We start from the raw sequence: 16,448 nt of genomic DNA on the forward strand, positions 1-16,448 counted from the left end.
AAATGCTTTTATTTTTTTAACGCAGATGATAATGCAGCTTGATGTCATGCATATGGATGCTGATGAATGTTTTGTACCACAGTGAACAACATGAGTTGATGCTGTATTTGTTCATATCTCTCATTAAATTTAATAACCAACAATGTCTTGGTAAGTATGGGTTGCCGTTTTTTTTATTTTTTTATTTTAATTTTCTTTTTTAATCTTATTGGATTATTTATATCTTTTTTTTTTTTTTTTTACGTGTATATTTGCCATTCCTACATGAACCCATAAAAGCTATGGGTGATATTTTTCAGTGAGTTGTCAGATTTCAACGTAGCTCTCGCCAGTTGTCGTCTTTTATCGCTCGGCAGGTGTCGGGGTGGGGAGGGGGGGAAAAAGACCCCAAAAGAAAGTAAATAAAAAAAAATAAAAACACACTATTTACCTCGAAATGTTGACAACTCAACCCAAAAATATATCCAAAGAGACTTCATTGACTTCTGATTTAACTGTGTGAGGCTTTTAAATCATGTAAAAGTGACACTGAGCAAAGCCTTTTACACGTGGGATGAAGTCAGTGGTCAGCAAACGAATTGGTCCCCCTCTCATGCCTCCCCTTTGTCAATGTCCCCCATTTGCTGTGTGATTGCTTCAGGGCAGCAACAGCGCCTTTTTTTTTTTCTTTTTATTTTGGTTATTTATTTTTTTGTCTTTGTTTTTGATTGGAACGGTCAGCAGGGATTCCCCGCTTTTATGATGGAAAATTAATAACAAAAGTACATAAAAAAAGAAAAAGAAAAAAGTTAATCATCCATTCTCAAAGCACTGACAGATTATTACCTCTGGACGCACGGTCTTTTTATATTGTATTGCCCGCAGCAACCTCAGCAGTGCTGGTGCATGTTGATAAACTTACATCAACACTCACGGTTCATGTAGAGGTCACATTCCTCCCCACATTCTCCATGGCTACCATGGATCTTTACCATAGCTGGGCCGCGGAGACGAGAGGGTCGTGGTAAAGACAGATCCAGTATTGTCAGCTGTCCATGTCTGCATTCCTCTGTTACATAACTCCCCTCAGTCTGGGACTTATTGACCTTACGCTCACCCAAACGCAGTAAATTTTGTAATATGAGAGCTTATTAACACGTGTGTGTGTGTGCGTGTGTGTGTGTGTGTATCAGTGTGTGTGTGTGATTTGTGTTTATTTTGTGTGGGCGTGCACAAGTGTATATTTTTGACTGTCTGAGCTGAAGAGTGTGTGCATATATGTACAGAGATGTGAGAAAGCATTGGTCTACTTAAAGATTTCTCCTGTTTTTGGCTTTTACCTTGCACTTTAGTTACTCAGATCATCAATAAAAACTTTGTGCCACACAAAGATAATCAAACTTGGGCAGCTCTTCCCCTTAATCCATGCAAAGTCTGGTTCTAAAATGATCATTTCACACATTTTATATATATATATATATATATATATATATATATATATATATATATATATATATATATATATATGTGTGTGTGTGTGTGTGTGTGTGTGTGTGTGTGTGTGTGTGTGTGTGGGAAAAAGTTGCCTAAATCAACCAATACCTCAACGTTTAGAATTAAGACCCATGTCTGAGAACATGAGGAAGGCCAAAGATTTTAAAGAGCAACACAACACGATAATCTAAAATGAGGAAACATCTGAGTGGCGCCACCTATCAGTCTGGAGTGGAATGCAAAGCCATTTCCATGAGGCTCCAGTAAAGCAGTGAGTCATTACTAGGTCTGTCACAATAACTAATTTTGCTGGATGTTGGAAGTTATTGCAATAAACAATTACATTGTTGCCTTTTGAGACCATTTTCAAATAATATAGTGGTAATGGCGTAATAAAGCAAGAACACATTATCAAGGATCAAGAGACTTTTAAGTTCTTATCAACATTTAACACTGGAACTGAAGGACATTTTCAATATCCAAAATAAGCACAAAAAAAAAAAACAAATAAAAGTAATTATGGAGTCTCTGTAAACAAAAATGTCCTTCAAAAAGAAAAAGGGGGGTGGGGGGTTATAGTTGAGACCAAAGCATCAGACTGAAGACTTTTAACATCCAGTTTTTGGTAGAAAGAGAGAGAGAAAATAGAAAAGCAATAAATCATACAAATGGAAATTATTGAGCTTGTTTTTAATTTATCATGTGATTAATTGATTTATTGCTCATATTGTGACAGGCCTAGTCATTACCTGCATCCATTTCCTATTGGAGAAAACATAGACAGAGGAGCGCCTTCACAGGAGTGGCCAGCCTATTAAGATTATTCCAACAGAGCGTCATTGACTGATCCAGGAGGCCGAGGAGGAAATTCAAGACCTAAACCACTGCTTGGAAAACCATCATATTAAACAAGGTGCCTTTGTGTTTTCACCTGAGTTCCCCCACCAGGAAATCCTAAATTAGGATGTCTGGTCATCAGTCTGCAAAACTTCAAGCCCCGGCACCTTATGCAGCAGGACAAGGAAGACTTCTCAAATTGAAGGTTTTGGAGTGGCCTAGTTGAAGTCTGTACTCGAATTCGAATGGCAAACAGACCTTAAAAAGACAATTTGCAATTCTGCAAAGTGTTGACCAAGCTCCCTTGGGAGCAAAAAACACTCGCTGCCAGTTGGAAGTTGCTGCTGAACAACAAATTTATGAATAATTTTTTAAAATATATTTTATGTATTATTATTATTATTATTATTTATTTTATTTTTTTTTATGAAAGACCAGGTTGATTTGGATAACTTTTACCCCTTACTAAACTTAAAAGCATTATTCAAACCCTGCAGTTTCTTTCAATTAAGGTTATCTTTGTCTGAGAATATAAAAAAATAGAGACAAACTTGTAATTAAGCTTTTTATAAAATATCGCGTGTGACAAAAACAAAACCAGGAGAAATCAGCAAAGGCGGCTCAATCACTTTTTTTCTCACAACACTGTGTGCGAGTCTGCTCAAAGTGTGTGTCTGCGTACGTACATCTGGCTTCACCCATTCACGAACGTGTGCGTCTCGTGTGTGTTTCTCTTCGTGTCAAACCAATGTGCAGAGCAGACAGCAGAAAATATGATCAAAGCTTCATCCAACAGACAAATGAACAGAGATGCCAAGCATGACTGCAGTTCGGTTGCGTCCACTGCATGAGTGGATAAACAATCTCTCTTTATGCATAGCTGAATTGTTCTGGAGAGCTCTATGCCTCCACCAGCAGTCCTGCATGGCGGTTAAGACACCTCTGCTCTCAGTAACAATGAACAAGTTTAAGTCTGTCTGCTGTTTGTGTTTTCAGCCATGACACTCGTGCTACTTCTCTAAGTCAGTCTCTCTCTCTCTTTGTTTTTAATTTCCATTCACGAACACTTGGAAATCCCAGGCTTTGGTAAGGACACTTGTTTCCAGAGTCAATTTGGTTTAAATATCTTTTGGCAAAATGATCCCACGTAATCGCTTGATTTCGTCATGAAAACGTCTTAATAACAGAATGCACCATATCATGTTGAAATTGGACCCTGGTTTTCTCTCCCTCCGACAGACCCTCACTGCTCGAAAGGCAGGCATCTCGTTTGCTCTGGTGAACAGGTCAACCCTGAACAACGAGGAACTGGTGAGTATGCGGAAACCGCTGTTTTTCTGTCCATCTACCTTGTTGACAAAGCGTTGATGTTTATGCAATCCATGGCCAGGTCCTCCGTCTCTCACGGGGCAAGCAGAGGGCGAATTCAGAGTTGCTAGTTGAGCCAAAGAGCATTTTGTTTTTGCCTTGTTAGAAAAAGACAGAGTAACTTTAGGCACAGTGAAAACACACAAACGGATACAAAAACTGTTTATTAAGCCTTTGCAGCTGCAAATTGTTTTGTTTTACTCATGTCTTTACAAAATAATTGACTTATTCCTGTACATAAGTGCTATATTGCTAAAAGTATTAAGACAGACTTGTAAATCAGCTCTCAGTAGCTCAAAGAGTTTGGGCCTCAATAGCTGTGTGTCCATTGATCATATAATCGCACAATTTGATATTTCAAAAATCAATTTACTTGATGGAAACTCGGCAATTTAGAAAAAAAAACTAATCTTTTGATAAAATCCTTTGCCTCAAGGATGAGTTGTTTATTTTTTTGTCCCCACGAAGAAGACGACGACAGGAAGTAGTTGGGGCATCACGGCATTGTGTTTTTTTAATGACTTATCAACATGCGACTTTAATTGTGTTTCTTATTTAAGGGAAACTCTGCAATTGTGAAATTGTGTTTTTCCAACAATAGCAAAATGCTGAGCAAAGTTTTTGCTCACATTTGTAATGAAAACGCATCTATGCAAAGTTAGGATATCAGCTTTGCAGAGGGTTCATTGCTGAAATGTCCTACCTTAGTCATCCACATAATTAACTGTAATGTGTATCATTAGAAAATAGAAGAAATGAGAAAGATCAGCAACTTAAGTAAAGGGTCAGGAATGTCAGAACAATAGTGTAATCATAGCACAACTGGACGTTATCGTGTTTAAAACCTGCTGTCTGGAGAAATGATTCACATTTCCCTGTCCGGAAAACTAAGAAATCGTGGTTAGATGATTCTTTTATGTTGCAACATGGCTGCACACCAGTCCACAAAACAGTCGATAAGGACACAGATGACCAAGTTTGGTGTGTGTCCATTGATCGTTGACCTCAACTAGACAGGATGAAGTTAAGTGGAGATGGAGAGAGTCGGGCCTTCTCGTTCAACATTGATGAAATGCTAAACCTTGTTACAGCTGAAAAGGGTGACCTAACTTTATATAAAAGCCTGTGTATTGAGGACCGGACTGTCATTAAAGTTCATTTATCTGTAAAAGCCAGTGTCTCAGTGGTCTTGGCAATAAATCCAATCTCTTTTTCTTTCTCTTGATCTGAGATAAATGCAGCAGTTTAACAAATTGGCCCCTGTAGAAAGCATTTCCTTCCATCTGCTGTGCTCTTAACAATTTGGGCGAATTCGGAAAATTAAGTTAAAGCTCTGACATTATTTACACAACGCTCGGCGCTCAAAAAAATAAAAAACAAACAAACAAAATAAAAAAACTGTGCAGTGAGGGTGACTGAGCAATGGAGAAAGGGCAGAATGTCTCAGTCGATGGTGTGAGACACTTTTGTGTTGACCTCTAAAGCTATCTCGGCATTAATTGATTCTTCCCTCCCTGAGGGAAAGATGGCGTAACAGGAGGCAAACAGTAGGAGAGCGAGCAGTTCCTCGGTGAGAGAAAGAAGCGCGCGGTTTTATATCCGCTGATGTGCAGCAAGCAGCTGGCTAAGCCTGAAAGATTACTAGATTTAAATGAGCTCGGCGCGCACGCATTTCATCTTTTCAAGAGACCTCGGTGTGGCCTTCATTGGTGGAAACCGACTTGTGTGTGTGTGTGTGTGTGTGTGTGTGTGTGTGTGTGTGTGTGTGTGTGTGTGTGTGTGTGTGTGTGTGTGTGTCCCACTTACGTGATCAACTTGTGAGACGTGGCCACCTTAACATCCTGCCGACTGACTCAGTAGAGATGTGACTCTTTCAATGTAGATCTGATTCTTGGGTTCACAGTTTGATTCAGAATAGGGCTGGACAATACGGCTGAGCAACATATCACGATATACGTGTTTCTTATCAGTCGATATCGATAATTATTGATTTGTTTCTTTTGTTTTAAATAAACAAAACAAACGAAGGTCATGCCTAACTGGTGGCATGACCTTTCCTGTTTTATCCTCAGTTTTCACTCGAGGCCGTTTTATTTGTAAGCTGTGGCGAAACTTAAACAAGCGGTTGCTAGGTAACCAAACAGTGAATGAGTTAGTTGATGCCACCAACCTTGCTTATTAGCTCACTGTGAGAGGTTGAATAGCTAAAGTTTTTCCTCTGCCTACATCCCCCACAATGCTGTGCAGTTCCGGATCGGAGTTCAGTGAATATTCTACATATTGCATCTTGTATCAGATCTATTGTTTATCAATATTGATAACATGTCTGTCGTGATGTATTATTGATTCATCATCCAGTCCTGCAATTTTTAATTCAGAAACCAATTTTTTCAACTCAAATGCTCTGAATATTCTAGTTAAATGCAGTGAGTGACAACAGAATGACAGTGTAAACAAATAGCACATTTATATAAAACAATTACTTAATATCAGAGTCAATCAAAATACACACACGGCCCTTTACAGTGGCCAAGTGGATGCGACTTCCTGCACACTCGCAAATGCGAGCCGCGAAGGTGTACAACTAAAATAGATTTTTTTTTAGCATTTTACAATCGATTCAAAACTCCCAGGACTAGGATTTACGATTTCCCTGCACCTCTGTTGCAAAGTCATAGTCATCGGTGCGATAATAGCTGAGGAAGCAAAAACGACGTGCACGAAACGCACGCCTCATCTGATGTTTTGGAAAACGAAGAAGAAGAAGAAAAAAGGCTGACTCTTGGTGATCTTTGGCGTCTGTGCTGCACTGCGAACTTGACATCCAGGGATTCTGATTCGGGGCCACCGAGGGGAAGAGGTTTATAATTGGTCGAGGCGAACTGGCTTCCGAGAAAAGCTTTAGATTGTGTGCGCTCTTGGTAAGTAGGACAAGCAGATGTCAGAGTTTTTATCAGTTGCAATAAGTCCAGCAGAATGTTTCGAGCTGAGGGAATACACTCCACAGCACGCCGCTTAATAGGAGGAGACGGGAAAGAGAGCGAGGAAAGGACAGAAATTAGGAGAGGAGGATAGAAAGCAGAGTAGGAAATTATTTGTCATCGTGAACCCCCCCTCCTACCCCTGGCCATGTTGAACAAACTGCCTTCCCTGGAGAAACGTTTGAATCTATTCAGTCCTTTCTTCTTCCAGCTGCTTCTTTGCTTTTCTTGCCTCATCTTCGATTTCTGCTCTTATCCTTTATATTTCAAACGTGATTAAAATGTCCGTCATTATTGACGCGGGGTCCCGTCTGTTGGCGTGTTTCTGTAGAGCAGAAGGGGACTCTGCGCGTTGGGCCAGAATAGCTCGGCCCGCGCATCCGGTCCAGGTTCTGACGTGACCACAGCAGCCTTTTAACAATGCCTGTCGACAAAAAACAGAGAGGTCGTGTTTACCTGTCCGGACGAGGCTCCGACTCTCACGGAGTGGGGAAGGAAGCTGCGGTCTGACAGAAGCCAACGAGTATCTGGGAATAAGACGTGATGTGCTCCTGTAAGTCTGTTCAGATATCATCAGACATCTTGTTAGCGACAAAACGGACCAGGCTGAGTGGAGGATGCTGGCGCGAGAAATCTTCCCAAGTTTTCTTTCTTTTTTTTTTTTTTTCTGTGTGTGTGTAATGTGCTGAACAGAAAAAGAAATTGGCCAGAAGGTTTTACTTTTCAATAGGGATCAGACGAGTGATCAGGATGTTGTGTCTGATGTCTGAGTTTAAAATTTTGTAAAGGTTTCACCTGATCTGTTCTGAACTCTCATCAAGAACTAAATACAAGTGGATATAAGAATAGTATTTTCAATTTTAGTTTTCTTTTTAGCCATTTTGGACATTAGCGGGCATTAATTATTTATATTTGCACATTTACCAGTGAAAACTGTAATACATTATAATTTTCTAGTATGATACACAAAAAACATCAAAGAGAATTAAGAGAAACATGTACAAAGATACTTGAATTACGTCAATAAAAATAGTCAAATAATAGCTATATTACAGTAAACCTATGTTTACACCAACTACAATATCACTTTCCCTTTGAAATTTAAAAGTTTAATGTTAGTCCAACTTATTTCTGTAGGTGAAAGATTCCAAAAGTATGTCCTTTTTACCGAGAAAAACAGCATTAGATGATCCTGTTGGTCTTCAGTAAAAAAATAAATAATAATAATTTAGAAGTAAACCTAAGCCAAGGAGAAATTGATCACAAATTCAAAAAGTTAATTTGATACATGGAAACTTAATAAAACAATCAACACTGAGTGTATTTTGTATGTTCCAGTATAAAATCATCAAACAGGGCTTTTCACTTACACTTTAAAACACGAGTCTACGCAAAATTTAAAGTAGAGATTTTTGTTTTTTAAAGGTCTCATTTCTGGCGTTTTGTATTTGCCATTAACTGTATCATCATGTCTAATTTTACTAACACACCATTATGTAGGGATGCGTTAGTGTTGGGCTCCATAAAGTCTGCCAGCATTTCTACATCTGGTTTGTCCCAGACAGACAGACTGAAAGCTCAAAACCGACGAAACGGAGACAGTCCTCTTGAAATCCGCTGAACATCTTGCTCTCACGCGTTTTTGTTGAGAACAGACATATTGGACCGTCTGGCTGCAACGTTGCTACCAACTGCGCCACCATTCAGTCGTCAACAAAGTCTTCTGCGCCAAAAACGTATTACCATACTTACAAACAGTCCATTCTGGTCAGCAGCTAATTTCTCTATGCAGTGCAGGGCAACGGGGGAGAAAAGGAAAAAAAATAGCATGACTTGTGCTTAATGAGGGGAAATTGCAAAAATAGTTAAATCCAAATAGGCTGCAACAGGATGAGGTGACTAGCACTGTTGGTGGAGAGGTTGACGAGGACAACGGGTGGCGAAATCGGAAAGGACAGCAAGATTAGATCTTTTGTTTTTTTCTCTCTGTCGTGTTGCTCCCGGGCGCAGGCTACAGCTGTTGACCACCTCTCACCGTGTTTGGTACAAATCTCCAGGGTTACCTCACAGGGTAACACGTCAGACTGGCACGTGCAACACTCTCCACGTATCTGCTGCACAGCTAGAGAGACGGAGCGAGTGAGAGAGATTGGGAAGAGAAAACTCACACCATCCGTGCGGTGATCAGAGATGCATTAACACAGATCCGACGTTCACACACTATCACCGAAGCAGTTGGTTTGCTGGTTGGAAATGACGGGCTGCTTAGCGGCCCAGACATTTCATTGAGGCAAACAGAAATGGAGAGGGCTCCGTGATTTCCCAAACTCGTCAAAAATTGAATTTGCTCCTCGCTCGCCCACAGGCGCTGTTGTTCGGTGCTACATTTGGTGAGTGGCGGTGCTCCCGGGCCGCGGCCCCCTGGTCTAACATATGCGCCTGCCTTGGCCGAATCCCTGTCATCTGCTCGACTCTTAGACGTCGGATTAAATGCGGGAATCTCCCCCGTCTCCGTTTTATTAGAGGTTCTGATGCGTCGGGCCGTCTCTCTGTTGTGTCAGTGAAGCTTCACCGTGGCGTTGCTATGCCTTGCTAGCCGTGTCATTTAATCATCTCTGCAAGTGAGGGTATTTCAAATTGCATGTGTGTATGCGTGTGTGTGTGTGTGTTTCTGTGTGCATGAACAGCATTTGTGCTGAAGTAAAAAAAGGTACTATTCAAGTGTCAAAGCGCTTGAAGGTGGAGGGTTGGTGGTTGAGCAGCCTAGCTCAGTAAAAGTAAAAAATGAGCACCTTTCAGAGATTTATTCAACTTTCATACATCTCTCACTCACTCTCTTTTTTTTTATTCTTGCTCTCCCTCTCAATCTGTTTATTGCTCACTTTTAAAAACCTTATTTACAACATCCATTGATTCAGCCTTCAGGAACTGGCAAGACTTTTCCCGTTTTCTGGTCCTGGTGGAAGGCGAGACTCCTGCAGAGACGCATTCAATTTGAGGAGAGGCTTCGGTTCTGGACATTTCTCTTGCTTTAGCCTCGAAGCCACTCAATGGAAACAAAGCCTGTGAACAAAATGTGCTGTGAATCTTGAGTAATCTGTTGTAAGTAATCAGTTATGAGACTTTTCAAGAGAGCGCCCTCTGAACCCCCCTGATGGGATACGTTTGGGAAATTTGATTTGATTTGTTCCACAGTTAGCATTAGACACAGATAACCTCAGTAAGTACACTCTAACCCTTTACTTATTTAGGAGCAACACTAACCTGGAATGTTGTAAAAATGCGATCGGCCCTTAAATCCTGGTTGTGCCAATCTTGGCAGCAGGAACTGCCATTAAGTGTTGGCAGCAGCTGACGTTGAGTCTTTCACGTCAGTGTGGATGACTTTTGGCCCGCTCTTCTTTGCTGAAAGTTTTATCTCAAGCACAAATCATTGGTTTTAGGTCACGCCACAGCATCTCAGGCCAGACTTTGACTGGGACAGTAAAACTTTTGTTTTGGCCTTTTTTGACTCATTTCTGTGTCCTTTTTCTCCCAGTCTTTAGTTCTTATTGTTGAATCATGAACCCTGACCTTAACTGATATTAAGCTGTTGCTCACAAATCATGTCGAAGAACAACGTTTTTTTTTTTTCAGTTATCCAGATTTGTTTTGTTTTCCTAAATTCGTTTTATGATCTGAAACATTTCACTTTGACATGAAAACAAAAATAAAATGAAATCTATTATGTACCAAAGTGGACTTTGATCAGGATTTAAGTTTTAAGCTGCAGCACTGAGAACGTAATATTTCTTTTAACTGAAGCTACTGAAGATATTTTCGTTTGGACTCCAACTATGACTTTATTGTTTAAAAATCTGTTTTCTTGTTGTGTACTGATAAATACTGAGGGCTTCACAATATGCTGGACATCTCAATTTAGCTACCACTTGCTTTTATTAACTTCTGGAGGTTTTATGAAACATATTTTCCCCAGCTCACTGTGCCGTGCTAGTTTAATGACATCAGCCGAGTCCCTTCTCGTTTCTCGTGGCAACGGATCTTTTTTTAATCACCGCCATCACTTCTTCTTACTTTCCCCCTCCCTCCCCGTTCTGTCGCTTTCAGAAACTGCATGTCTTCAAGAAAACCCTCCAGGCCTTGATCTACCCAATTTCCTCAACTACACCCCACAATTTTGAGGTATGGACGGCGACCGCTCCCACCTACTGCCACGAGTGCGAAGGCCTGCTGTGGGGGATCGCCCGTCAGGGCATGCGCTGCTCGGAGTGCGGCGTCAAATGCCATGAGAAGTGCCAGGACCTGCTCAATGCGGATTGTTTACAAAGTAAGGGAGCACTGCAATTCACACTGCAACAACTCCAAAGTCTCCGGCAAAGCTTGTTTAGTTTTGTGCAAACGAATTTCAAAGGTGTTCTAATTAAGAAGCCAGTCTTACACTTTTATTGGCAAGCTCATAATCACACAGGAGTATTTTCTCCTTTAATTTAGGGATTTTGATTCTGTACAGTTTACAGACTCGGATAATGATGGAAACAATAATTAATGATCAATAAATTCCTGATACTCTGATATCTCATGATGACACTTGAGTGACTCACCGAGATGCATTTATCATCTTTGTGGCTAATTTCTGTTCTATAAAGCCATTACTTGATTATGAAAGAGGTGGAGGCAATGTCACACTGTGCGAGAGAGGGAAGTGACTGTAAAGCACTGCATGGAAGGCACCTATTACTCTACACTGCTGCTTCCTAACGATCTGTCACAAAGTATAAATCAGATTTTTACTTTTGTGTTGAATGTCTGTTTTATACTTACCACCAATGACAAAAAAAAATCTTTTCTGAAAAATTCACTAACTGCATAATTCTTGTTAAGTAGAATAAGATAAGTAGTATTTGAAAAGAGCAGAAGAAATCTTATGTTTTCAGAACAATATTTGTTGTTAATCTGTTGCTAGGAGATGAGCGTGTCTTTTTGGTAACCAAGTGCCACGAAGTAAACATTTTACTTTTGCAAAAGTAAAAATCAGATGCAGTGCATTAACACGACATCAGCTTTCTGCTCTGTAGTACATTAAACATCTGCCAGCAATGTGCTTCTGATCACGAACAGTCTTCTGATCATAATCAGGAGTTTGTTCACCCAACCAACTCCCTACATGTAATGGGTGGTGCAAGTTGCTACAATCGATAGTAGCCACACAGGCTCAACCGCTAGAAGGAAACAAACACACCCAGTACAACGCTTTCATTCTGTTGGGGGAGAGGTTGCCAGGCGACTGTGCCAATAGGCGTTTCCAAAAGCCAGCAGAGAGTCCGAGCAGAGACTGTGAGCGCGAGGAGAAGTTTTGAGTACAAGCGTCACAAGTTTTGAGAAGAAAGACATGAAGTCCTGCTTTCAAAATAAAAATGCAAGTAAAAGTGTTAAAAGTTTTGAGACCAAAATCATGAAATCCTGCTTTAAGACTGAAAATGTGTGCTCTTGGATTATAGCAAAAAAAAAAAAAAAAAAAAAAAATCCCACCTATACATGGTGTGTCACCGTGTGAGCCACTCTGCTCATTACAGCATCCAATCAGCTCTGGTTGTGAGGCACTCCCTTGTTGTTACCGGGTAGAACGCTACCCGGTAAGAACAATGTGACTCTTCGGGATGGTCCCCTCAGCAACGCGCGCACGCTCTAAGTGGATTATCTACGCCCTGGCTGTTCTAAAACTCTGTGTTTCAGAACACTTTCATACACGTACAGAAATGCCATTTGTAGTTTGAACTCTGAGTTATCTTCAATCTATGCTCATTACCACACAGCAGATAGATAACACTCTTATCAGATATTAGTAAGAGGCCATTGTTACATGTGCCTCCTTTGTCACACAGACAGATCCAAAAAAAAAAACATTTTAGATCTGATAAACACGCCAGAACTAACGCGCACTTTGTGCACAGATCAGATCGCTGAGAAAGTAAAGAAAATAAAGAAAAAAAAGAAGGAAAAACTAACTAACACTATGCATTAGATCTTGTACTCAACCAAATCTTCTGGACCAATTTTTAGGGGCTGTGGAGAAAAGTTCCAAGCATGGGGCAGAAGACAAGACTCAAAATATCATCATGGCTATGAAGGAGCGTATGAAGATCAGGGAGAAGAACCGCCCGGAGGTGTTTGAGGTGATCCAGGAGATGTTCCACGTCTCCAAAGAAGAATTTACTTCCCATCTGAAGACAGCCAAGCAGGCTGTGCTGGACGGGACCTCCAAGTGGTCTGCCAAAATCACCATAACAGGTGGGGCCTGCTTTCTTAGGACAATGCACAAACATCTGCCAGTGTTTGGTAATTCAGTAATACATGCAGTCAACAGAAAAGTGAGATGAATTTGTACCGATAGACTACCAACAGTGATCTGAAATGGAAAATGTTTTTATACTGATTGACTTTAATTTCTAATGAGTCCCTGTCCACTTGGTCATTAACCTCTAACACAATATCACCAAGTTCTATGCACATTTAATTAGAGTTTGACTTGGCTGTTTTGCAGAAGGGGTTAAAAAATTTAAAAAAATTTAAAAAATCATTGAGATCGATGGTTTATTGGTCTGCTCAAGGTTTATTGGTCCTCTCTGTCATTTTGTGGAACCTGTGGAAGCACAGGATGCACTTATTTATTTTCATATATCTATAGCTGTGATTTAAAGAAAAAAGACACAAAGTAAGCAGTGGGAAGGTTTATCAAGTTGTCCTTGTGTTTGACAAATCTTAAGTGGTTGTATGTTAATTACAGAACAGGCTGCCATAAAAATAGCTATTTTAATCAATGAGAGTCTGCTTGTGTCAACACAAATTAATTACGTTTTCATTCATGCTTTACGTAGAGTCCGGTTTTATTTTTGTATATTTATTCAACTTCTGCATGACAAAAATACCACCTACTGAAATGTGGAGGTGGCAAATTAACACAGATAGAAACTAAAAACCAATTTTATCAATTAATACGCGAGAAAAGCAGATTATAGTAAAAGTTTCTGTTTTACCTGACGAACATTAAGAGTTAGCAGTGCTTATGTTTGTATAGACTATAAGTAGCAATTTTACAATCAGATTGTTTGTTTATTTATGAGTTCATTTTATCTGTTGCTGATGGTTGTCTTTAAATTATTGATTCTTGATAAACCTGTAATACAAGTTTTGCTTCCATGCTTTACTTTTTTTAAACAAGCAGCCTCGGTACTTAAATGCTTTCAGAAATAATTTTATTAAAATAAGCAAACAAACAAAACAAAAAAACAGCTTTTTCTATCCAAAGAGGTTCAATAGGTGCTTCTAGGTTTAATTTAGTGATTCAGTGAGACGTTCATGTTTGGATCTCCTAGTCAAGGATCGCTTGTGGTTATTTAAATGAGCGACTTTGAACACACGCACTTCCTCATTTGCCGCCTGCTGTGGGACGGATGAAATCCCAACACAATTCAGATGAAGTAGCCACTGACAAGTAGTTCAGCATTTAGTTTGAAGCGTCCTAACACCTTTCTGCACTGGACTCGCTGTTCCTTCAGGAGGCGTTTGATTTTGAGATTTCCTGAAGCAATCAGGCCCCAGACCCCCATCCCACTAGATCCTACCCCCCCCTCCACACCCCCAACTCCTGTCAGCTTTTGGGCTGAATGATATATATATGTACCTTGAATAATTTAGTCGGTGACTTATGCATATTTAATGCTGCAGTGTCCTTTTTCCCTTTTTATGGTGCTTGTGAAATACTACAGTCTTTCTGTCTCTGCACCTACTAGTCTGAATCACTGCCCTTTATTTGAAGCCAGGAACCAACTCAGCAGTAAGTGCACTGTAGCAGAGGGAACTCACACACTGGCCAGAATCTGCTTTCAGCTTAGATTTAAGAAAAGGGTTACAAATAACATTATGAATGAAAGTGCAATTATTGAATCAAGGGCTAAAGTGTATTTATTTTGCATGAGGTATAGCACTGGTGTTCTTTTTACTCTGTGTTTTCTTTATGTTTCTGCTTTATGTCTGTGTTTCCCTGACTTGAAATGTTCACTATAAAAATTATTCACCCTTTTTGGGTAGTCCTTTTTATTGATTTTAAAAATAAGTCATGATCATCATAATTTAGCTTTTCTGACAAAAAATATTGCAAAAATCAAACTAGATGACCAAAGTTAAAACAGATTTCTACAAAATATTGATGGTTTAATAAAAAAAATATGTAGCATCAATTAAGCGATGCTCGCTCTTCAGTCTGAGATTTGGCCACTAGAACATCCACCTTGATGCCAAAGTTTTGAAATCAGGGAACTTTTCCCCGAATTGAAGTGAATAGTTTTCAAATGCGTCGTGTTTGCTTGCGTCAGAGAGCTTTACGATAACAGTCTTGTTATCAGAGATATCCACTATTGTATTCCAAAATAAAAGTAAATAAAATAAATGTGCTAGTATCACTGGAAATCAGTCTGAGTGTTACATAAGCAACCCAAATGTGCAACTCTTCCCCTTCTGCTTTCTGGTAGACTGATTATTGTATGTGGGTCACAAAGACGTGAATTGTAGGTCAGTAAGACACAGCTGGCACTCTAAAAATCCGGCTTGATTTAAGCAACGCATTCCATGTGCAAGCGCATCTCGGTAAATTTGTTCATTCGCTAGATTGATTCAGTAACTCAGGTCAAATTCATATGGATTCATTTCACACAGAGTGATATATTTCAGTAGTTTATTCTGAATTTCGATAGCAAGGCTTGCAGGTGTTGAAAACCGAAAAAGTTTAGCTTCTCAAGGAATGTGATTGCATAAGACCGACAGAAAAATACAGTTTGTTCTTTGTGTTTAAGTCGGTTCCATGGCCAATCAAATTCATTGAAGCAGGTGTTGGTACTGTAGTAATGAGGTACCAAATCCTGCTGGAACATCCAATCCATACTTCCATCTCTGACTCCCTGTGCTTTGTGAATTTAACCCAAACTCTTGTGTAGGTATTTTTCTTCACAGTCCTCATCTGCTGTCCTCACATTTTACTTTCTGTCACACTTTTTTATCTTCCACTCAACTTTCTATTAATTGGCTTAGTTTTGGGTCGCTGTATTAGGGCTCAGAATACTGGGCTTGATGATGGCAGACTTTAAAATCAAATACTTTGAGATTGATCCTAAAATTTATTTTTGTGAGTATTCCACATAATTGTGTTCTATATGAATATTTCCATATTAAATTTTTTTATATGGAATTTTTAAGACCCTTAATTGTGTGTTTTCATTAGCTCAGTCCCCAGAATTAACAGGAAAACACACCAATAACTTTCAACTCTGTGTGGAATGAAACTATACAATATATGAGTTTTACATTTTGGACTGGATAAAGAAAAACATTGGATGATAATCTTATTTTTTGAGATGGAAATATACGCTGGTCCACTGAGTAAGGTGAGCGGCTGATCTCAGCTGAACCGTGTGAAGCTCTGAGGTCAGTAATTATATCAGAAATGAAATTAGAATGACAACAAACTGAAATGATGCCGTTGTGGAAAACAAAAGGATTATTGTTGCTTCTCTCAGGGGAATTATTAAACCAAGCTGCATGTGTTAGAATGAAAATAAAAAAAAGGTCTACAAATACTTTGCAGTGTCATCTCCAGCTTGCTGTAAATTGTCATCATTCTGTCCAATATCTACATTCTAGCACACAAAGGAAGAAATGGCGTTTCACATAAAACGGCTGTTTTTGTCAGACAGCTCGAGTTTTATGTAAAAATCACACAGCACTGGCAACTGTGTG

The 16,448-nt window shown here is 39.6% G+C and overlaps 1 protein-coding gene across 1 annotated transcript in view; it reads left to right on the forward strand.

Moving 5' to 3' along the window:
* The window catches only part of unc13c (unc-13 homolog C (C. elegans)), a 143,721-nt gene that overhangs the window by 18,644 nt on the left and 108,629 nt on the right, over window positions 1-16,448 (forward strand). Inside the window, exons 5-8 of the mRNA XM_014997266.2 lie at window positions 3,391-3,396; window positions 3,550-3,621; window positions 10,767-10,986; window positions 12,720-12,947. Of these exons, the coding sequence (XP_014852752.2) occupies window positions 3,391-3,396; window positions 3,550-3,621; window positions 10,767-10,986; window positions 12,720-12,947 (526 nt within the window). The remainder of the gene's footprint in view (window positions 1-3,390; window positions 3,397-3,549; window positions 3,622-10,766; window positions 10,987-12,719; window positions 12,948-16,448) is intronic.

This window comes from Poecilia mexicana, unplaced genomic scaffold (genome assembly GCF_051168715.1).
Source record: "Poecilia mexicana isolate PSO_F unplaced genomic scaffold, ASM5116871v1 scaffold_3, whole genome shotgun sequence".
Taxonomy (NCBI): domain Eukaryota; kingdom Metazoa; phylum Chordata; class Actinopteri; order Cyprinodontiformes; family Poeciliidae; genus Poecilia; species Poecilia mexicana.